This window comes from Aulonocara stuartgranti (genome assembly GCF_965226115.1).
Source record: "Aulonocara stuartgranti genome assembly, chromosome: 22".
Taxonomy (NCBI): Eukaryota; Metazoa; Chordata; class Actinopteri; order Cichliformes; family Cichlidae; genus Aulonocara; species Aulonocara stuartgranti.
Window position 1 is genome coordinate 30,618,541 of NC_138957.1, and position 22,964 is coordinate 30,641,504.

The 22,964-nt window shown below is 42.1% G+C and overlaps 1 protein-coding gene across 4 annotated transcripts; it reads left to right on the forward strand.

Annotated features, from left to right (window-relative positions):
* Positions 1–1,934: 1,934 nt before the first annotated feature.
* LOC309698276 (uncharacterized protein) lies at positions 1,935–11,553 on the forward strand. Of its 4 annotated transcripts, XM_082520613.1 has the most exons (4): positions 4,216–4,306; positions 6,263–7,005; positions 7,062–7,767; positions 7,861–11,553. In XM_082520613.1, exon 4 carries the CDS (start codon positions 9,760–9,762, stop codon positions 11,242–11,244), a length of 1,485 nt encoding a protein of 494 aa, XP_082376739.1. In that variant the 5' UTR covers positions 4,216–4,306; positions 6,263–7,005; positions 7,062–7,767; positions 7,861–9,759; the 3' UTR covers positions 11,245–11,553. The 4 variants fall into 4 exon arrangements, with proteins under 4 accessions (XP_082376738.1, XP_082376739.1, XP_082376736.1 ...); XM_082520612.1 differs by lacking the exon at positions 4,216–4,306 and adding an exon at positions 1,935–2,024 and having other exon boundaries at positions 6,263–7,767; XM_082520610.1 differs by having other exon boundaries at positions 6,263–7,767.
* Positions 11,554–22,964: the final 11,411 nt, after the last annotated feature.

The window sequence follows — 22,964 nt, forward strand, 5'->3', positions numbered from 1 at the left end:
ACAACAGGTCCACTGATGATGCCATAGCCCTGACACTACACACTGCCCTGTCACACCTGGAGAAGAGAGACACGTATGTGAGGATGCTGTTTGTAGATTACAGCTCAGCATTCAATACCATCGTTCCCTCGAAGCTGGACAGGAAACTGCAGGATCTAGGACTGAGCAGCTCCCTCTGCAGCTGGATCCTTAGCTTCCTGTCTGACAGACGCCAGGTGGTCAGACTGGGCAGCATCACCTCATCCCCCATCACACTGAACACTGGTGCTCCACAGGGGTGTGTACTGAGCCCTCTCCTGTACTCACTCTACACCTACGACTGCACAGCCACTAACAGCTCCAACATCATTGTGAAGTTTGTGGACGACACTACAGTGGTGGGTCTTATCACCAACGGTGATGAGACGGCTTACAGGGAGGAGGTCAGCGCCCTGACCCACTGGTGTCAAGACAACCATCTCACCCTCAACGTCGCAAAGACAAAGGAGTTGATAGTGGACTTCCGGAGGTGCAGAGAAGTACACACCCCCATCACCATCAACGGCGCTGCTGTGGAGAGAGTGAGCAGCTTCCGGTTCCTTGGTGTACATCTGGCTGAGGATCTTACGTGGTCAGTACACACAAACAAAACAGTGAAGAAGGCGCAGCAGCGCCTCTTCTTTCTCAGGAGACTGAAAAGATTCGGCATGAGCCCCCGCATCCTCAGGACCTTCTATCACTGTGCCATTGAGAGCATCCTCACTGGATGCATCACCACCTGGTATGGCAACAGCACCGCCTACAACTGCAAAGCTCTCCAGCGAGTAGTGCGGTGCTCTGAACGGATAATTGGAGGTGAGCTTCCCTCCCTCCAAGACATCTACAGGAAGCGCTGCCTGAGGAAAGCGGGGAGGATCATCAAGGACTCCAGTCACCCCAGCCATAAACTGTTCAGACTGCTTCCATCAGGAAGGAGGTTCTGCAGCATCCGGTCCCGTACCAGCAGACTGAGAGACAGCTTTTTCCATCAGGCCATCAGACTGCTGAACACGTCATAGACACCTCAGCTTCACTACTGGAACTTCAACATTATGCACTCCACACTGTATATAAATGCCACTTGTTTTGCACATATTCAACTCTGTATATTTTATATATTTTATTATTATTATTATTATTATTATTATTTTACTATTTAATTTGTAAAAATGTGTATACACACACACACACACACACACACACGTAGGAAAATATTTAGTATACACATCCAGAAATGCATACACTATTATATATTGTACATATATTTATTAGTGTCAGGTTGGCCATTCTTGTATTTTGCTCGTTTGTGTTGTTGTGTTTGCACATCTCTGTTGCTTGTGGGGCTCGCACACAAGAATTTCACTCGCATGTGCTGTGCCAGTGTGCCTGCACATGTGATGTGACAATAAAAGTGATTTGATTTGATTTGATGATCATTTCCATATTTGAAGATCACCTCTTCCCTAAAAAAAAGAAATCTACTGCCAAGGTTCTTCTCGTGGTGCGTTAGAGCCGAGGATGATGAAGACGCAGAAGCTAAAGCAATTTCTGAAACACGTTTAGAAGAATTTAAAAGTAATATATTTCCAATACTGGAGAAAAAAATCATCATCTGGCATTAGTGTCAGCGCACTCATTCACTGTAAAAAATCAAACTTGCTTACAGTCATTTCTTTCACAATTCAACAATAAAAGCTGAGTTGCCCCATAAACTCAAATACATTAAGGGCTTCAACTAATCCTTTAACGTTTTGGAGCAAAAGTTGGTCTCAGATGAACTTTATTGCTGGCAAAATGAATGAATTCAAGTTTTACATGAGTTGAAGCTGTTGGCGCCTTTCTGTGCCTGAGCACGCATGCGCATGTCATATTTTTGGATACTACGGGGTCTACGATGCACTTTTGCAAGGACTGAAAGCCACCTGGCCGTCTGCCTTAATGCGAACACGAGGCTTTTTACGCCAGGAGCTGGATGCAGCTAAGGTGTTCATCTCAACTTTCTGAAGGCAAGTACTGTTTCTTTTAATGTGCATTTATATGTGTTTACTACCTCATTTAAGATCCCCCCTAGACTGTTTTACTCAATCGTGCTGCTTGAATGCCCTCGTGAGCAACTTTAATGTTTTCCATCATGAAATAGTGCTTTAAAGTTTTCGTATAAAAATCGCCATGTCACAAAATAATGTAAATCCGACAAGCATCCCTTCCAAACAGGCGCGCTCATGTCTGACAAGCCTCCACGACACCCCCTACGTGTATTTCATGTAGGGGGTGTTCGCCATACCACCGAACGAAAGAAACCCGACAAAATAAGCTAGCTCGCTCATGGCAAACCCCCCACCGCTTTTTAAAATAAATAAATAATTTCGGGGGCCCCCGCTGCCATGTTGTTTAATTTGTTCAAATCATATTTAGCCAAAAAAATGTGGTTTAGTTTCTGTGTGAACGGGGTGGTGGAGTCCTCCACCGAGAACACTCACGTTAACTTTATCGAGTGGGGGAAAAAAAGTTAGCTTGTTTATATTATGCTAACATAGCTGTGTCGCTAGCGGTCACGTAGCACATCATTATATACCAGCTAGCCCAACTTCAGTAACCCTACAAACGTCACTGCTGTTTAGTTTCCTGTCTTCATTTATGCTGGAAGTGATAACAGCTGTAGGGTTTAATTTGTTTCCAAAACCCCGCAGTCAGGACATGCTATATTGTATTTAGATAGAAGCTAGCGAGCTAACTCCCTGCTAACTTCTAACTCCGTTAAATGTCATAAATTTCGTTTTCATGGGTGCCTGGATGTTAAACTCAATTGTTACACCTGGTAGAACAGAACGCTGATCATTTTATTAAAGATGAAAGACTTTAGACAGTTTTTCAACTCTCAGTAATGCCATAGTGATCGTTTGACATGTGAACCTGCAGCGGAGTTTAGGTCCAGACACGGCTAGTGACGTCAGACTGAACAACCGGATTGAACGAGGAGGACCCAGAATCCAGCCCTGTGTGAAGCTGAAGAGGCTGAAAATTACAGGTTATCTGTGGAAGCCTGCATCAAGAAGGTGGTGACACTTGTCATTAAAAATGCCAGTTCACCTTCCTCTACGGAAAAAGTTGATGCCATCACCCAACAGCTGTTCATAAAACTCTGGCCTAGACTTAAAAAGATCAAAGTTGATAATGTGATATGGTTTATAGCTCCTTAATACAGAAATGGAAAGAGCCAGATGTCATACATATTCATGGAATTAGACCATGAATATGCAGATGATGTAATTGTAAAGGTTTTCAAGGAGCATGCCATCACTGTATTGGAAAGTGAACATTTCATCACAAGCTTCTTTCTTCATGCTGTATGGATCGCAGGCAGAAAATACTTGGTTACTGTTGTGTAAGTCCCTAAAAGTAGATTTTGTTTATCTGGACGCAGGATTTTCAGTTTCAATTTATTTAAGTAATTATAATAAAGGTCAATCAAATGGACCAATATGGCAAGGCCATGATGATCCACTTGGTAAAATAAATCCGTTTGGCATCTTTCTTGGCCTTAAGACAACAATTCTGATGGCTAAAGATCCAAACGGGACACAAGAAAAAAACAAAAACAAAACACGTGTTGTCTGACAACAGTATCAAAGATTTGCATATACATAAAAAAAACCTGAAAGATCTGGACCGGGCCATTTACAAAGAGCTACGTCAGAAAACATTCTGTAAAGAAAAACATTTACTGATGTTACTGAACAACGAGGACCCAGTGTTGAGAAAACTGACGGTCGATATCATTAAAAATCACCTGATCGACACTATGCAGAATCCAGCCCTGTGTGATGCTGAAGAGGCTGAAAATTACAGGTTATCTGTGGAAGCCTGTATCAAGAAGGTGGTGACACGTGTCAATAAAAATGCCAGTTCACCTTCCTCTACTGAAAAAGTTGATGCCATCACCCAACGGCTGTTCATAAAACTCTGGCCTAGACTTAAAAAGATCAAAGTTGATAATGTGATGTTCATCGGTGATTGTCAGGGTCCCTGAGCAGTTATGAATTATATTATTATTATTGTTATTGTATGTATATTTGGTGTTGCTTTCCTTCTCCCTGTGTGTGTGTGTGTGTGTGTGTGTGTGTGTGTGTGTGTGTGTATGTGTTTCAGTGGGTGCCTTCAGGCCTGGTGGGTGTGGCCCTGCTGATGGTCTGGCCACACCCGAAGCCACACACTTGCTGCTGGTCAGGCCTCGTCGGGGGAGCTACTTGGGAGAGTCTTGGAGCTCCCACCGACGCGGGATCATTTCGTGAGTCTCCACGTTAGTCAACAAAAACATTGCACAGGCGTTTTACTCTGATTACACAAACTTCATGTAGGAGTAGGTCACAGATAAGAGGTACTAATTTGTAAATTTGACCTCTGACCTCACAGAGATCAAATGTGACAGGATATTTGTACTGTAATTTTCAGACCATAAGGCGCACTCAAAATCCTTTAATTTTCTCAAAAACTGACAGTGCGCCTTATAATCCGGTGCGCCTTATGTATGAAGTTTAGGTCCAGACACGGCTAGTGACGTCAGACTGAACAACCGGATTGGTGTTAGAATTTACCATGTCAGCCATGTCAGCCAATCAAAAAAATGATATGGCAACATGCGGCACTTGGTTGTTTAGGGAGAAGGTGCAGTTTTAGGAGTGACACCCGCGACGGAAAGCGGCGAGCAAAAGAAAGAGAACGCAAGTTTTCATATGTGAGACATTAGTGATGTTTAGCGTTTTTGGAGGCTAGAGTTAGTGTGTAGTGTAGTTATTGTTTTGTATTGTGTCAGTTATACTGCTGAATGTCACATTTGCTCCAAAAAAGCCATCAAAAGCAGATTCTAGTGTAAACGCTGTTCCCACAGGGAAAACAGGACTGATACACCTCCTGTTGTCAGACCTGCAGGGTTTAGGCCTGTGCTGTTCTCTTCTGTCTTATACTGAACACAAACTTTTTTTTCTTTTTTTTTTTTCTTTTTTTTGGACCGGCACAAATAATTTGTGTGCCTTCTTATTTGCTGCAGAACACCTGATTGTTCTGTAAATAGATTTAGATGGTTATATAAAAAATGCCTGAGGCCTTGGCTGCATTTTTAGGTAAATAGTACCATATAACTTTGTTTGCAAAACTTGTGCATGAACCTGAAGTTCCCAAATTGATATAAAAAAATTTTTTTTTAGCAACACTAAATGCGTTTTTAAAACAAAATGTTAGGTTTCAAGTTTAGGAGAAAAGTTGCTTCAACTAAGTTATCCATCAGAACCTAAAAATCTAAATGCAGTGGGTTGCCTTGAGTTTAAGTTTTCGCAACAATTTTTTATTTTTGTATTTATTAATTTTACAGTGTTGATGCTGTGCTCACACGGGCTACAAAGAAATCGCACTACAAACCTTCTAAAAAAAACTCCACAGGTATCTTTGACGAAACACCTGTTGTCTGACGACACAATCAAAGATCTGCACATCAATGGAAAAAAATCTCGAAAGGGCCACCTAAACATAATATATAATGTTCTGACTGAGAGACGTTTTGAAAAAATTTAAACGTACAGCTCTGCTATCACTTCCAACATAAATGAAGACAGAAAACTAAACAGCAGTGACTTTTTTTTTTTTTGGGTTACTGAGGTTGGACTAGCTGGTACATAATGATGTACTACGAGATCACTAGCGATACAGCTATGTTAGCATAACATAAACACAGTGAAGCTGGAGGATGAAAGCTAACCTTTTTCCATTCGATAAAATTTATGTGAGGGTTCCCAAAGGTTAGGGACGAATTCAATCGCATGGCAGGATGCTGTTGCAGATTAAGCAGCGCCTCTTCACAGCTCTGTGGGCACAAAATAGAAGTACTACAAGGACATAGGGAAAAGGGACAAAGAGGGGAGGGATATAAAATATTCCAAATGTTTCTTGAATTGTTAGCACAGTGTATATGTGTATGTATCTATCCATCGATTCACTTACGCCAGGGGTGGGCAAATCCAGGCCCCGAGGGCCGGTGTCCTGCAGGTTTTAGATCTCGCCTTGGGTCAACACACCTGAATCGCATGATTAGTTCGTTACCAGGCCTCTGGAGAACTTCAGGACATTTTCAGGAGCTAATTTAGCCATTTATATCAGCTGTGTTGGTTCAAGGACACATCTAAAACCTGCAGGGACACCGGCCCCCAAGGCCTGGAGTTGCCCACCCCTAACTTCCGCTTTTCCTTTTCAGGGTCGCAGGGGGTGCTGGAGCCTATGGCAGCTATCTCAGGGCGAGAGGCAGGGTACGCCCTGGACAGGTCGCTAGTCTGTCACAGGGCTAAACATTCGTACTCACATTCACTCATACCTATGGGCAATTTAGATTTTTCCAAAAACAATGGGCAATTAAGATTTTTCACGTGCCTCCAAAGACGCAAAGGTGTCGCCATCTGACATGATTCAGCAGCGCCTCTTCACAGCTCTGTGGTCACAAGTTGAGCAAAAGCCTCTCAAAATCACACACAGGGGGATTAAAAAACTTGAAAAGGTGATTTTTAAAGACATCAAAGCGGCTGGACATTAGCCCTGATCTCGTGATCATTGCGCTAGCCTTAGGTCAGCCGTACCTAGAGGTGATCATTTCCATATTTGAAGATCACCACTTCCGTTAAAAACCTGCTGGCAAGGTTCTTCTCGTGGTGCGTTAGAGCCGAGGATGACGAGGACAAAGAAACTAAAGCCATGTCTGAAACACGTTTAGAAGAATTTAAAAGTAATATATTTCCAATAGTGGAGGAAAAAATCATCATCTGGCATTAGTGTCAGCGATTATGATGATGATGAAGAGGAACATGTGAGCGCACTCATTGATGCTGTGCTCACACGTGTTGAAAATAATTCGCACTACAGACCTTCTAAAAAACTCCACAGGTACCTGTTAAAACACGTGTTGTAATTATAATAAAGGTCAATCAAATGGACCAATATGGCAAGGCCATGATGATCCACTTGGTAAAATAAATCCGCTTGGCATCTTTCTTGGCCTTAAGACAACAATTCTTATGGCTAAAGATCCAAACGGGACACACAAAAAAACACATGTTGTCTGACAACAGGATCAAAGATCTGCATATACATGTATATAAACTGAAAGATCTCGACCGGGCCATTTACCAAGAGCTACGTCAGAAAACATTCTGTAAAGAAAAACATTTACTGATGTTACTGAACGACGAGGACCCAGTGTTGAGAAAACTGACGGTCGATATCATTAAAAATCACCTGATCGACACTATGCAGAATCCAGCCCTGTGTGATGCTGAAGAGGCTGAAAATTACAGGTTATCTGTGGAAGCCTGCATCAAGAAGGTGGTGACACGTGTCAATAAAAATGCCAGTTCACCTTCCTCTACTGAAAAAGTTGATGCCATCACCCAACGGCTGTTCATAAAACTCTGGCCTAGACTTAAAAAGATCAAAGTTGATAATGTGATATTCATCAGTGATTGTCAGGGTCCCTGAGCAGTTATGAATTATATTATTATTATTATTATTGTATGTATATTTGGTGTTGCTGTCCTTCTCCCTGTTTGCGTGTGTGTGTATATGTGTTTCAGTGGGTGCCTTCAGGCCTGGTGGGTGTGGCCCTGCTGATGGTCTGGCCACACCCGAAGCCACACACCTGCTGCTGGTCAGGCCTCGTCGGGGGTGCTACTTAGGAGAGTCTTGGAGCTCCCACCGACGTGGGATCATTGCGTGAGTCTCCACGTTAGTCATCCATTTGAACTGAGTTAGTGTATGTATGCCCGCGGTTATGTGTCCTGACGGCTGCGTCTATTGTGTCCCCAGGAGAAGTGTGGAGCGCCAGACAGCAGCCAGCACGAGGAGTGCTGAGACACGGGAGCGGAGAGCACTGAGACACGGACTGGTCACGGAGAGACACGACACGGGAGTCAGGGGAAACCACGGGGATTTATTGTTGTTATTTCCACACACTGTAAATAAACGTACTGCTTGTACATAGAGCACCGCGCCTGGGTCCTCCTTCCCCACACCCCCCACGGTTTGCCATGCCAAACCGTGACAGTGATATGGTTTACAGCTCTTTAATACAGAAATGGAACAGAAATTATTCACTGTCTACTTTAGCAGAAGGTTTTTAGCTGAAGATAGTTTAACCAGCTGTTTTGCCAACACCTTCATTTTTATCATTTAGCATCATTTTAGAATGTATTATTACTGTAGATCAGGGGTCCCCAATCCCAGTCCGCGAGGGCCGGTGTCCCTGCAGGTTTCAGATCTCACCCTGGGTCAACACACCTGAATCACATGATTAGTTTGTTACCAGGCCTCTGGAGAACTTCAAGACGTGTTGAGAAGGTAATTTATCCATTTAAATCAGCTGTGGTGGATCAAGGACACATCTAAAACCTGCAGGAAACCAGCCCTCGCGGACTGGGATTGGGGACCCCTGCTGTAGCTCAAACAGCATATGAAGCATTTAAATTCAGACCAACCTTATAACCGTATAACACCGATGGGGAACAATGTGTTCTGCAGAATACTCTTGATACTTTAAGAGCAATTTGCCAATAATACAGATTCATGTGTAGTAAGGTGGTTTCATTGCTACTTTTATTAAAGGAGTGCTTCTAAAAATTGAGGTGGTCATCTCCGCTTGCATTTCTGTAAAAGCCACAGCATGCCACCTTGGATGAGAATATGCATTCTTAACATTTTGCTGTCACAGTTTAGCTGTTTTCATTTCCACTGACACATCAGCTCCTAAGACCACAATACTACTACCAAAGTACTACAAGGATCCGGAAAAAAGGACAGAGGGGGGATATAAAATATACCAAATGTTTCTTGAATTGTTAGCACAAGTGTATATGTGTATGTATCTAGTCGAGTTTATATGCAGTAGTGCTCACTTGTTTTCTTTCATTTTATTACTTAACTGTATTTCATGTAAGTCATTGATATTAAATATTGATTTTACAGAGGGGTGGTAAGAGTTTGGTTTGAGATTTTCCTGTTAATATTTGGATATTTTTCTTGCATTAACAATTTTTTGATTAGAAAAGCAGAATAAAATGTGCAAATTAGCTTCATTTATAGTTTGTTATACTCCTTCCCTCTAATACAAATATTTCATTTCTAACTCTGAGTGTAAGTGCATAATTTAATAATAAGTGTTTCTGCTCACAAATGTCCACGAGCACAGACATGCACGCAAAAACTGCGTGACTCCTCGCTGGCTGTAACTCACCGCGCGTGTTCACCTGGAACGTCCTCTAAGAAGACGTGTGACCATTCTGATAGCCGTCTGTGTCTGCAGGTGAATGAGTGAAGCTACATAAACAGTTAAATTAGCATAGCTTACCAGCCGTAAACCCGACAACAACACAGTGGGTGAGGGTCGGAGGGGGGGTCGCTTGACATTCTAACTTTAAAGGAAGGATTTTAACAGTATTTGCTGTGGGTTAAAGCAGTGGACCAGCAGGCTACATGTTTGAATCCAAACAAGTTTCACTCAATCCCAACAACTGAGGATCGCCATTGTATAGCGGTCGCTAGGGTAACGTCACGTCGCCGTCATATCGGATGTGGGCGGGGCTTAGCGCTAGAATCCCTTTGATCCTTTCATGTCTTGTGTGACATCACCTTGGTAAAAGTCTATAAATAGAACCATTTGCACAGGGTTAGTCACAAGGTAAGTTTAGTAAGAGGGAGTAAGAGGCATTAATGTCTGAGACACAAACTCAGCAACTTACACAAAATTCAGAATCAAGTCCAGATTGTAAAAAAGTTATATCATTTGAAAATATGAATTCTGCCATTGAAACAACCGATGCGATTCAAAGCTGCGCCACTGAAGACGACTCTGAATGTAGTGTCGTCCCTGGCGTAAACATTTTACGGAGCGACGAGGGGAAATCGAAGCACTGTGTGTGCTGCCCTCAGTCATGCAACCAGCAACAGAATCCGGGGGATCCAGAGTCAGTTGATCTCCAGGAACCTCCGGTGTCAGAAGAGCAGCTGCTCGTTAAAGAGCTAATAAATGCTGTTATTACACGTGCCTCCAAAGAGGCAAAGGTGTCGCCATCGGAAATGATTCAGCAGCGCCTCTTCACAGCTCTGTGGGCACAAGTTGAGCAAAAGCCTCTCAAAATCACACACAGGGGGATTAAAAAACTTGAAAAGGTGATTTTTAAAGACATAACAAAGCGGCTGGACATTAGCCCTGATCTCGTGATCATTGCGCTAGCCGTAGGTCAGCCGTACCTAGAGGTGATCATTTCCATATTTGAAGATCACCTCTTCCGTAAAAGCCTGCTGGCAAGGTTCTTCTCGTGGTGCGTTAGAGCCGAGGATGACGAGGACGAACAAACTAAAGCCATGTCTGAAACACGTTTAGAAGAATTTAGAAGTAATATATTTCGGATACTGGAGAAAAAATCATCATCTGGCATTAGTGTCAGCGATTATGATGATGATGAAGAAGAACATGTGAGCGCACTCATTGATGCTGTGCTCACACGAGCTGCAAATAAATCGCACTACAGACCTTCTAAAAAACTCCACAGGTATCTGTTAAAACACGTGTTGTCTGACAACAGGATCAAAGATCTGCATATACATGAAAAAAAACTGAAAGATCTGGACAGGGCCATTTACCAAGAGCTACGTCAGAAAACATTCTGTAAAGAAAAACATTTACTGATGTTACTGAACGACGAGGACCCAGTGTTGAGAAAACTGACGGTCGATATCATTAAAAATCACCTGATCGACACTATGCAGAATCCAGCCCTGTGTGATGCTGAAGAGGCTGAAAATTACAGGTTATCTGTAGAAGCCTGTATCAAGAAGGTGGTGACACGTGTCAATAAAAATGCCAGTTCACCTTCCTCTACTGAAAAAGTTGATGCCATCACCCAACGGCTGTTCATAAAACTCTGGCCTAGACTTAAAAAAATCAAAGTTGATAATGTGATGTTCATCAGTGATATGGTTTACAGCTCTTTAATACAGAAATGGAAAGAGCCAGATGTCATACTGACATTCATGGAATTAGACCATGAATATGCAGATGATATAATTGTAAAGCTTTTCAAGGAGCATGCCATCACTGTATTGGAAAGTGAACATTTCATGACAAGCTTCTTTCTCTGTGCGGGTCATGCTGTATGGATCGCAGGCAGAAAATACTTGGTTACTGTTATGTAAGACCCTAAAAGTAGATTCTGTTCATCTGGACGTAGCATTTTCAGTTTCAATTTATTTAACATCTAATCGAGTCATTTTAAAAACCCTTGACCGGTCGAGGCAGATGGCCGTTCCTCACTGAGCCTGGTTCTGCCGGAGTTTTCTCCCTGTTAAAAGGAAGTTTTTACTCCCCACCGTCGCCTAGTGCTTGCTCAGAGGGAATTGTCAAATTATTGGGGTTTTGTGCCATCTAATACACAACTTATCGTATTGGGCACTCTAAATGTATTTTTAATCAATAAAAAGATCCAAAAAAGATTATATTGTGAATTCTGCGTGTTTTCATTGTCACACAAATGTATACATTTTCAGCTTAGACTGAACGTGTTTGTTTGTCATTCTTTTCAAGATCAAAGATTTTAGTAGCAATTATTGTATTAAAACATTGCACAGGCGTTTTACTCTGATTACACAAACCTTATGTAGGAGTAGGTCACAGATAAGAGGTACTAATTTGTAAATTTGACCTCTGACCTCACAGAGATCAAATGTGACAGGATATTTGTGCTGTAATTTTCAGACTGTAAGGATTATTTGTATGTAAACTATAATTTCATATTAAGAATCCACATCAACACATTCTGGGGAACAATGTGTTCTGCAGAATACTCTTGATACTTTAAGAGCAATTTGCCAATAATACAGATTCATGTGTAGTAAGGTGGTTTCATTGCTACTTTTATTAAAGGAGTGCTTCTAAAAATTGAGGTGGTCATCTCCGCTTGCATTTCTGTAAAAGCCACAGCATGCCACCTTGGATGAGAATATGCATTCTTAACATTTTGCTGTCACAGTTTAGCTGTTTTCATTTCCACTGACACATCAGCTCCTAAGACCACAATACTACTACCAAAGTACTACAAGGATCCGGAAAAAAGGACAGAGGGGGGATATAAAATATACCAAATGTTTCTTGAATTGTTAGCACAAGTGTATATGTGTATGTATCTAGTCGAGTTTATATGCAGTAGTGCTCACTTGTTTTCTTTCATTTTATTACTTAACTGTATTTCATGTAAGTCATTGATATTAAATATTGATTTTCAGAGGTGTGGACTCGAGTCACATGACTTGGACTCGAGTCAGACTCGAGTCATTAATTTTATGACTTTAGACTTGACTTGAAAAAATGTTCTAAGACTTGTGACTTGACTTGGACTTTTACACCAATGACTTGGGACTTGAATTGGACTTGAACCGGTTTACTTGAAAAGACTTGATATTTTACCCCAAATATAAAATTTAACATGCATATTATATAGAGATTGAAAATGTGACGTCATTCACGGGTAGAACCGCAAAGGATTCTGGGAACTCGTGGCAAGTGGTACTAGCGCACGCAGGCTTTCAATTAAAATCAGTTACACAGCGATAAAAAGAAACACAAAAATGGCAAGAAGCCGTTGTATCATTAACTGCAATAGCCGGTCGCATGACAGCCACGGGAAGCCGACGGGTAAAGAGATCGGTTGTTATCGGATTACGACGTTGAAGAGAAATTGTTCGAGCCATGTTTCCGAAGTAACAAAGACGCGACGGATGGCCTGGATTGCAGCCATTCAAAGACCAAATATAACGTCCCAGAACCCTCCAGCTCACAGGTTAGTCTGCTCCAAGCATTTACACGAAGGTCAGTGTTTTGTAGTAGTTAATACGTCATTTTCATAACATAATTAGTGATATAGGTTACAAGTAAGTCTGGCGCTGAACAGAAATTGTCGCGCTATGCTCCTTTATTTATTGTGCATAAATAGTGAATTGTCCTGACACAATATTGCGTTTCGCTTCTGTTATTATGGTACATTGACAAAAACATATACTTTTATTCACAGGATAAAACAGGTTTTTTGTATCACTAATTGCCCAGTACGATTACAGCATACAATATTATTGTCACTGCTACATTTCTGTGATGGGTACCAGAAATTATTTCCACTACTAATTAATTACCGTTGAGCTCAAAGGTCCTATTAATAAACGATTAATGAATGTGTATTTATGACGACAATTTGTGAGACTGGTAAACTTATGATACGTACGATGGTCTTTCGTTCTACACGGTGCATTTCAAGGTCCTGCACCCATCCGGCAGTAAACTGTACCTGGGCTTGTTGCAGTGACCTGAAGTTACTAAACTTCATGAGTGTATGCACTCACTCCAAGAACCGTATGATTATAAATATGCATATAAATATGCTACGATGAGATAGCTGACTTCATCTAACTAGCAAATGTTTTCCAGGCTACGTTGGTGATACAGTTTTTTTTAATGTGTATGATATTTTTGTCATGCGATTTTAAAGCTGGTCCTACAACCGCATCCAAGAATAACATGCAGCTTATCTCAGAACTGTCGGTGAAAATTATTCTTGGAGCTAAGTTTAATTGAGCTGCATTTTAAAGAGGTGCAATTTCACAATTTGTGTATATTTTCTACGTTCACTTTTGTCATGTGTTGAGAAAAACACAGATTTAAAATTACAAAATTACATGGTCTAATATTTACATTTAGCATATAACTGCAACATTATTTTTTCGTTGTTTTTTTTTTTAAAGACTCGAAAGGACTTGAAATTCAAAGTTTCAGACTTGTGACTTGACTCGGACTTTTACACCAGTGACTTGAGACTCGACTCTGACTTGCCTGACATTACTTGAGACTTGACTTGAGACTTGAGGATAAAGACTTGAGACTTACTTGAGACTTGCAAAACAATGACTTGGTCCCACCTCTGTTGATTTTACAGAGGGGTGGTAAGAGTTTGGTTTGAGATTTTCCTGTTAATATTTGGATATTTTTCTTGCATTAACAATTTTTTGATTAGAAAAGCAGAATAAAATGTGCAAATTAGCTTCATTTATAGTTTGTTATACTCCTTCCCTCTAATACAAATATTTCATTTCTAACTCTGAGTGTAAGTGCATAATTTAATGATAAGTGTTTCTGCTCACAAATGTCCACGAGCACAGACATGCACGCAAAAACTGCGTGACTCCTCGCTGGCTGTAACTCACCGCGCGTGTTCACCTGGAACGTCCTCTAAGAAGACGTGTGACCATTCTGATAGCCGTCTGTGTCTGCAGGTGAATGAGTGAAGCTACATAAACAGTTAAATTAGCATAGCTTACCAGCCGTAAACCCGACAACAACACAGTGGGTGAGGGTCGGAGGGGGGGTCGCTTGACATTCTAACTTTAAAGGAAGGATTTTAACAGTATTAGTGTAACACACTTAGAGACAGTGTGCGCACCGCGGATGACGTCAGTGCGCACACTGTGTCTGAGGAGGATGTGCGGAAGTGCTTCAGGAAGGTGAACGCACGCAAAGCTACTGGTCCGGACGGGATTCCCGGCCGCGTCCTCAAGTCATGCGCGGCTCAGCTGGCTGGAGTGTTCACGCACATCTTCAACCTTTCCCTCTCTCTGTCTGTAGTCCCAGCCTGCTTCAAAATGGCCACCATCGTCCCTGTACCCAAATCCTCCACCATCTCCTCATTGAACGACTGGCGACCTGTAGCCCTGACCCCCATTGTAAGCAAATGCTTCGAGAAGCTGGTCAGGGACTTCATCTGCTCTGCACTACCCGACTCACTGGACCCTCTACAGTTTGCATACCGCCACAACAGGTCCACTGATGATGCCATAGCCCTGACACTACACACTGCCCTGTCACACCTGGAGAAGAGAGACACGTATGTGAGGATGCTGTTTGTAGATTACAGCTCAGCATTCAATACCATCGTTCCCTCGAAGCTGGACAGGAAACTGCAGGATCTAGGACTGAGCAGCTCCCTCTGCAGCTGGATCCTTAGCTTCCTGTCTGACAGACGCCAGGTGGTCAGACTGGGCAGCATCACCTCATCCCCCATCACACTGAACACTGGTGCTCCACAGGGGTGTGTACTGAGCCCTCTCCTGTACTCACTCTACACCTACGACTGCACAGCCACTAACAGCTCCAACATCATTGTGAAGTTTGTGGACGACACTACAGTCACTGGCGTGCACAGATAGAGACGAGGTGGTGCTGAAGCACTTGCCCTTTTGCCCTCAGTCCAAAAAAGTGCCCTTTTGAAAGACGTGATTTTTTATTTTTTTAAAGCTGCGCGATTTAAAAAGGTGTGAAAATAATGGCTTGATTTGTGCCCCTTCTTCAAAGACACCCGAACCCTGTCGCTTTTTCACTGTCACCGTGTCACGTGAACACGCTTGCAGTTCATTTGTTGTGAGGCGTGTAGCAGCGGCATGACATAGGACTACTTGGAGTAGGCATAGTAGGCTAACTATAGCGACTGGGAGCCACGGCGGACAACACGGCAGCTCTTTCCCTTCCCAACCAGTCAGGTAACCCATGAATCGAGTGAAATTATTCTGTTTGCCCTCTAAGACCAACCTGCAATTGTTTTGTTGTGAAGTAGCCTGTCAGAAACTGCACATGACAAACTTTGCCAGCTTGCCCCCTCCATCCATCCATATGGATAAACAAAAAAACGACACATTTAAAATGTAACCTAAACCATTTAGGCAACCCCACTCTCCATCAATTCCGACCTTTTTGCATACACTATTGAAAATATCACGTTATGCTATAGGCTACATGCCGTTAGGCAGAGGGCTCTTTTGAGCCCATTTTTCGTTACAAATTTTAGGATGATCTCACGGAAATCTGTGAATAAATACAAAGTTTTCAAACTGAAGTCAGTGACGGGAAGACATCACACTTTTTAGAGATGGAACTGCAGAAAAACCTAAAACCTTGACATGATTATGAATAATAGAATTATGGACGTTTCTCCGTTTTTGTGGATTAGCCTTTCCATAACTAACGTCAACTACTGTCCTACTTTGGTAAGATTGAAATTAATGTTTTTGACTGTCTTTAGTAGGTGTCTCCTGTGAGAAAGTTAGAACACCGTCCAACTGTCTAAAGATGCAGTCTTTAGCCTAACTGGTTGTTACTGACTCAGCGATGCTCGCAGACATTTACGCACTGTGTTGTGACCTGATTGTGACAGAACAGTGACGTTGTTATTGGTAGTTTGAAGGGTACGGTGTTGGGGGTGGTGCATGTTAAAAGTTTTGAGAAGCACTGGTTAGACGTTAATTTTTTTTGGTGTAACATATTGGCAACATTAACACATTAATTTGCTAAAGGAAAAATAGGCAGTTCCCAATTGCCTGTGAAAACGACCATTCTGCCCTGTTCTTGTAATGACCACAGTCAGTCTTATTCGTTCTCATACATTTTGGTCTATTTATTTACTAATTTCAGCAAGCATAATGCCTAGGAAAGAGAGGCTGAGAAAGGAGAAAGAAAGGGATCTACAACAGGCAGCCCAGGGAAGCAGTTCTCTGCTCTCCTGGATGAAAGCAAAGGAAAATGAAGATGAAAGGTCAGAGTCAAGGGCAGAGACAGGTTCTATTTTAATGTTTTAATGTAACCTGCTCCTTGCAGTTAATTCTATTGAAAAATCTTAAAAGCTGTTCACACTTAGTTTTTAATGAACTTAATCAGCAGGCATTGAGCTAACTATTATTTTGTACCTACGAAAGTTATTTCTATGTTACAAGACTTGCAGTATGGGTTATTATTAAAACGATCTGTTTAAGCTTATTATTATGATAAATAATAATACTATTATTATTATTATTGCTCCATTGTAGTCAGTCACAGCAGGGAAGCAGCTCTATGCCATCTACCAGCATAGCAGAAGAGGGAGATATAGAAACAGATGAAGCCGCGACCAATGCAGCAACAGGTTCAGTTAGGCCTACAGACACTGATGTAGTGCTCTCTGAAGACCACAATGAGGAAGAACCGATCGATCACATAATGTCAAAGTTAGCAGCTTTACAATACCCAACAGATCCAACACACATCCATACATTTAAAATAAAGCGCAATGACAGATACGTTTCAATGTGCTGCAATGTGGGCCCATGTCAGCCTGATATACCTTACCCCAAAACTGAGGGGAGATCATTCCAGAAACAGTGGTTTTCTGCTAATGTGTGGCTGGAATACTCACCCACTGCTAATTCAATGCATTGTTTTAGTTGTCGGCTTTTCCTCTCGGATGAAAAATATAAAAGCAGAACAGCCTGGACAACTGATGGCATCAGAAAGTGGAGTACTGCTCTTGAAAAAATCAAACAACACTCCAGCGCAGAGATGCACATGACAAGCATGGTTAGATGGATCAATTTCCAGAAAAAGGCCCTTCAGTCTGCATTTGATGTTTCAGACGTAAAAGGGGTGGAAGTTAGAGAGCGAGAGAGGCAGACAAACAAAGAAATCCTGACAAGATTAATTGACCTAACAGTGTATCTTGCACGTCAGGGACAAGCATTCCGAGGTCATGATGGGAGTGAGTCCAGTGATAACCGTGGCAATTTTCGTGAATTAGTCAATGTATTTTCCCGCTACGATAGTGTGCTGAAAATGCATTTGGAAAAAATTGCCACAGTTAAAGCCACCAAGACAAGGCCCCAGGTGTCACTGCTTTCCAACAGAAGTCAAATTGACATCATTGCAGCACTAGGAACTTACATCAGGAAGGAGATACAACGTGAAATAAAAGAGGCTGAAATGTATTCCATTCTACTTGATGAAACCTCTGATGTTTCACACAAAGAGCAAGTGTCATTTGTTGTGCGATATTTTCATCATATGCAAATAAAGGAGAGATACATCGAAGTGTGCAATGTTGATACAACTACAGGCCAGGAGCTGGAGAATACAGTGTTCTTGCTTCTGAAAAAGAATGGCCTAGAGATGAAGAACATGTATGGTCAAGGCTATGATGGAGCAGCCAACATGAGTGGCATGTATAAAGGTCTCCAAGCTAGAATCCGTGCACACAATGAGAAGGCCCTCTATGTGCACTGCAAAGCCCATTGCCTCAATTTGGTACTAGTGGAGGCATCAAAGTCCAGCAAGCATTTTGTGACATTTTTCAACTTGGTGGAGAAATTGTATGCCTTTTGCTCAGGCTCCCCAAAGCGTCATGCTGCCTTGGTCAAATTTCAGGAGTCTCTCTTTCCTGGACAACGTGTTATGGAGCTCCAGCAGCTGTCAGATACTCGATGGGCTTGCAGGGAAAAAGCACTGAAGGCACTTCAGAGAAATTTGAAAGCCATTTTGATGCTCCTTGATGACATCAGTGACAGTGACCCACCTAACCTGGCCCAAGGTGATGCTCAGATGTACAGAAATGCCATTAATTTTATGTTCATTCTCTGCATGGAAATCACCACACCAGTATTCGAAGTCACTGCTTTGGCATCAGATTCTCTGCAGGAAGAAGGGTTGGACCATTCCACTGCCTACAAAGTAATTGATGGTGTGCTTCACACATTGCAAACCATGAGGTCTGAGGAGAAATTTGGAGAGATATTTAGATGTGCATCAGAGAAGGCAGAGAGTTTCAACATTCCAGTACCTACCGTGGTGCCTGGTCAGGAGAGAAAGCGGAAAGTTCCAGTGCGTTTCCAACACAGCACCACAGTGTCTCAAGTAGGTGCTCAGTTTGAGTCAGTGGAGGCATATTTCAGGAGTGGTGTATATTTCACCTTTCTGGACATCATGACTGGGGAACTGAACAGGAGGTTCAAAGGGGACAATACTGGAAGCCCAACGGCCAGAATCATTCAGTCCCTCCAGCCCTTAACTGTGCATGCTAACTGGGTAGGCCCACCAAACCCAGAAGCCATTGAAGCTGTCCACATCCTCTGTGAATTCTATGGAGAAGATGAGGACCAGCTCAAAACAGAATTAAAGGTCTTCCACTCCAGCTTTAGTTCAAAAGACCTCAGAGAAATATTTCTGATACTGAGGGAAAACAATGGCCAGCTGATCTTTCCTGCCTTTGTCAAAATGATTCAGATCTATGCAACACTACCAGTGACAACTGCGACAGTTGAAAGATCCTTTTCAAAGCTAAAAATAATCAAAAATAAACTAAGAAGTTTGTGTGGAGAAGAAAGGTTGTCTGATCTCCTCTTGTTGGCCATTGAGAAAGATGTGGAGATCAATTACAACGAGGTCATCAACATCTACAAAGACATGGCACCAAGAAGGATGCTTCTTTAGAGCCGTACACTCCATTTAATGGACACTTGAGAATATGTATGTATATAGTTTAGAGTTGGATACAGATTTAATCTTTTTGTGGTGTGATTTTTGATTTTTAGAGAATGTTTTGAAATAAAAGTCAAATTGCATTTAACCTGTGCGATTTTTTTTTTATTATAAAAAGAAAAGGTTTTCCACATATGCAAAAAGTGCCCTTTTTTCCCCCTGGAGCACTTGCCCCCCAAAATGTCTGTGCACGCCACTGACTACAGTGGTGGGTCTTATCACCAACGGTGATGAGACGGCTTACAGGGAGGAGGTCAGCGCCCTGACCCACTGGTGTCAAGACAACCATCTCACCCTCAACGTCGCAAAGACAAAGGAGTTGATAGTGGACTTCCGGAGGTGCAGAGAAGTACACACCCCCATCACCATCAACGGCGCTGCTGTGGAGAGAGTGAGCAGCTTCCGGTTCCTTGGTGTACATCTGGCTGAGGATCTTACGTGGTCAGTACACACAAACAAAACAGTGAAGAAGGCGCAGCAGCGCCTCTTCTTTCTCAGGAGACTGAAAAGATTCGGCATGAGCCCCCGCATCCTCAGGACCTTCTATCACTGTGCCATTGAGAGCATCCTCACTGGATGCATCACCACCTGGTATGGCAACAGCACCGCCTACAACTGCAAAGCTCTCCAGCGAGTAGTGCGGTGCTCTGAACGGATAATTGGAGGTGAGCTTCCCTCCCTCCAAGACATCTACAGGAAGCGCTGCCTGAGGAAAGCGGGGAGGATCATCAAGGACTCCAGTCACCCCAGCCATAAACTGTTCAGACTGCTTCCATCAGGAAGGAGGTTCTGCAGCATCCGGTCCCGTACCAGCAGACTGAGAGACAGCTTTTTCCATCAGGCCATCAGACTGCTGAACACGTCATAGACACCTCAGCTTCACTACTGGAACTTCAACATTATGCACTCCACACTGTATATAAATGCCACTTGTTTTGCACATATTCAACTCTGTATATTTTATATATTTTATTATTATTATTATTATTATTATTATTTTACTATTTAATTTGTAAAAATGTGTATACACACACACACACACACACACACACGTAGGAAAATATTTAGTATACACATCCAGAAATGCATACACTGTTATATATTGTACATATATTTATTAGTGTCAGGTTGGCCATTCTTGTATTTTGCTCGTTTGTGTTGTTGTGTTTGCACATCTCTGTTGCTTGTGGGGCTCCCACACAAGAATTTCACTCGCATGTGCTGTGCCAGTGTGCCTGCACATGTGATGTGACAATAAAAGTGATTTGATTTGATGATCATTTCCATATTTGAAGATCACCTCTTCCCTAAAAAAAATAAATCTACTGCCAAGGTTCTTCTCGTGGTGCGTTAGAGCCGAGGATGATGAAGACGCAGAAGCTAAAGCAATTTCTGAAACACGTTTAGAAGAATTTAAAAGTAATATATTTCCAATACTGGAGAAAAAAATCATCATCTGGCATTAGTGTCAGCGCACTCATTCACTGTAAAAAATCAAACTTGCTTACAGTCATTTCTTTCACAATTCAACAATAAAAGCTGAGTTGCCCCATAAACTCAAATACATTAAGGGTTTCAACTAATCCTTTAACGTTTTGGAGCAAAAGTTGGTCTCACATGAACTTTATTGCTGGCAAAATGAATGAATTCAAGTTTTACATGAGTTGAAGCTGTTGGCGCCTTTCTGTGCCTGAGCACGCATGCGCATGTCATATTTTTGGATACTACGGGGTCTACGATGCACTTTTGCAAGGACTGAAAGCCACCTGGCCGTCTGCCTTAATGCGAACACGAGGCTTTTTACGCCAGGAGCTGGATGCAGCTAAGGTGTTCATCTCAACTTTCTGAAGGCAAGTACTGTTTCTTTTAATGTGCATTTATATGTGTTTACTACCTCATTTAAGATCCCCCCTAGACTGTTTTACTCAATCGTGCTGCTTGAATGCCCTCGTGAGCAACTTTAATGTTTTCCATCATGAAATAGTGCTTTAAAGTTTTCGTATAAAAATCGCCATGTCACAAAATAATGTAAATCCGACAAGCATCCCTTCCAAACAGGCGCGCTCATGTCTGACAAGCCTCCGCGACACCCCCTACGTGTATTTCATGTAGGGGGTGTTCGCCATACCACCGAACGAAAGAAACCCGACAAAATAAGCTAGCTCGCTCATGGCTGACGACCAACAGCGGCAACCCCCCCTTTTATTTTTTATTCTTAAATAAATAAATAATTTCGGGGGCCCCCGCTGCCATGTTGTTTAATTTGTTCAAATCATATTTAGCCAAAAAAAATGTGGTTTAGTTTCTGTGTGAACGGGGTGGTGGAGTCCTCCACCGAGAACACTCACGTTAACTTTATCGAGTGGGGGAAAAAAAGTTAGCTTGTTTATATTATGCTAACATAGCTGTGTCGCTAGCGGTCACGTAGCACATCATTATATACCAGCTAGCCCAACTTCAGTAACCCTACAAACGTCACTGCTGTTTAGTTTCCTGTCTTCATTTATGCTGGAAGTGATAACAGCTGTAGGGTTTAATTTGTTTCCAAAACCCCGCAGTCAGGACATGCTATATTGTATTTAGATAGAAGCTAGCGAGCTAACTCCCTGCTAACTTCTAACTCCGTTAAATGTCATAAATTTCGTTTTCATGGGTGCCTGGATGTTAAACTCAATTGTTACACCTGGTAGAACAGAACGCTGATCATTTTATTAAAGATGAAAGACTTTAGACAGTTTTTCAACTCTCAGTAATGCCATAGTGATCGTTTGACATGTGAACCTGCAGCAGAGTTTAGGTCCAGACACGGCTAGTGACGTCAGACTGAACAACCGGATTGAACGAGGAGGACCCAGAATCCAGCCCTGTGTGAAGCTGAAGAGGCTGAAAATTACAGGTTATCTGTGGAAGCCTGCATCAAGAAGGTGGTGACACTTGTCATTAAAAATGCCAGTTCACCTTCCTCTACGGAAAAAGTTGATGCCATCACCCAACGGCTGTTCATAAAACTCTGGCCTAGACTTAAAAAGATCAAAGTTGATAATGTGATATGGTTTATAGCTCCTTAATACAGAAATGGAAAGAGCCAGATGTCATACATATTCATGGAATTAGACCATGAATATGCAGATGATGTAATTGTAAAGGTTTTCAAGGAGCATGCCATCACTGTATTGGAAAGTGAACATTTCATCACAAGCTTCTTTCTCTGTGTGGGTCATGTTGTATGGATCGCAGGCAGAAAATACTTGGTTACTGTTGTGTAAGTCCCTAAAAGTAGATTTTGTTTATCTGGACGCAGGCTTTTCAGTTTCAATTTATTTAAGTAATTATAATAAAGGTCAATCAAATGGACCAATATGGCAAGGCCATGATGATCCACTTGGTAAAATAAATCCGTTTGGCATCTTTCTTGGCCTTAAGACAACAATTCTGATGGCTAAAGATCCAAACGGGACACAAGAAAAAAACAAAACACGTGTTGTCTGACAACAGTATCAAAGATTTGCATATACATAAAAAAAACCTGAAAGATCTGGAC

Excerpts from the sequence above, each read along its gene's own strand:
- LOC309698276 (XM_082520612.1), top strand. The coding sequence starts at position 9,760 with ATGTCTGAGACACAAACTCAGCAACTTACACAAAATTCAGAATCAAGT.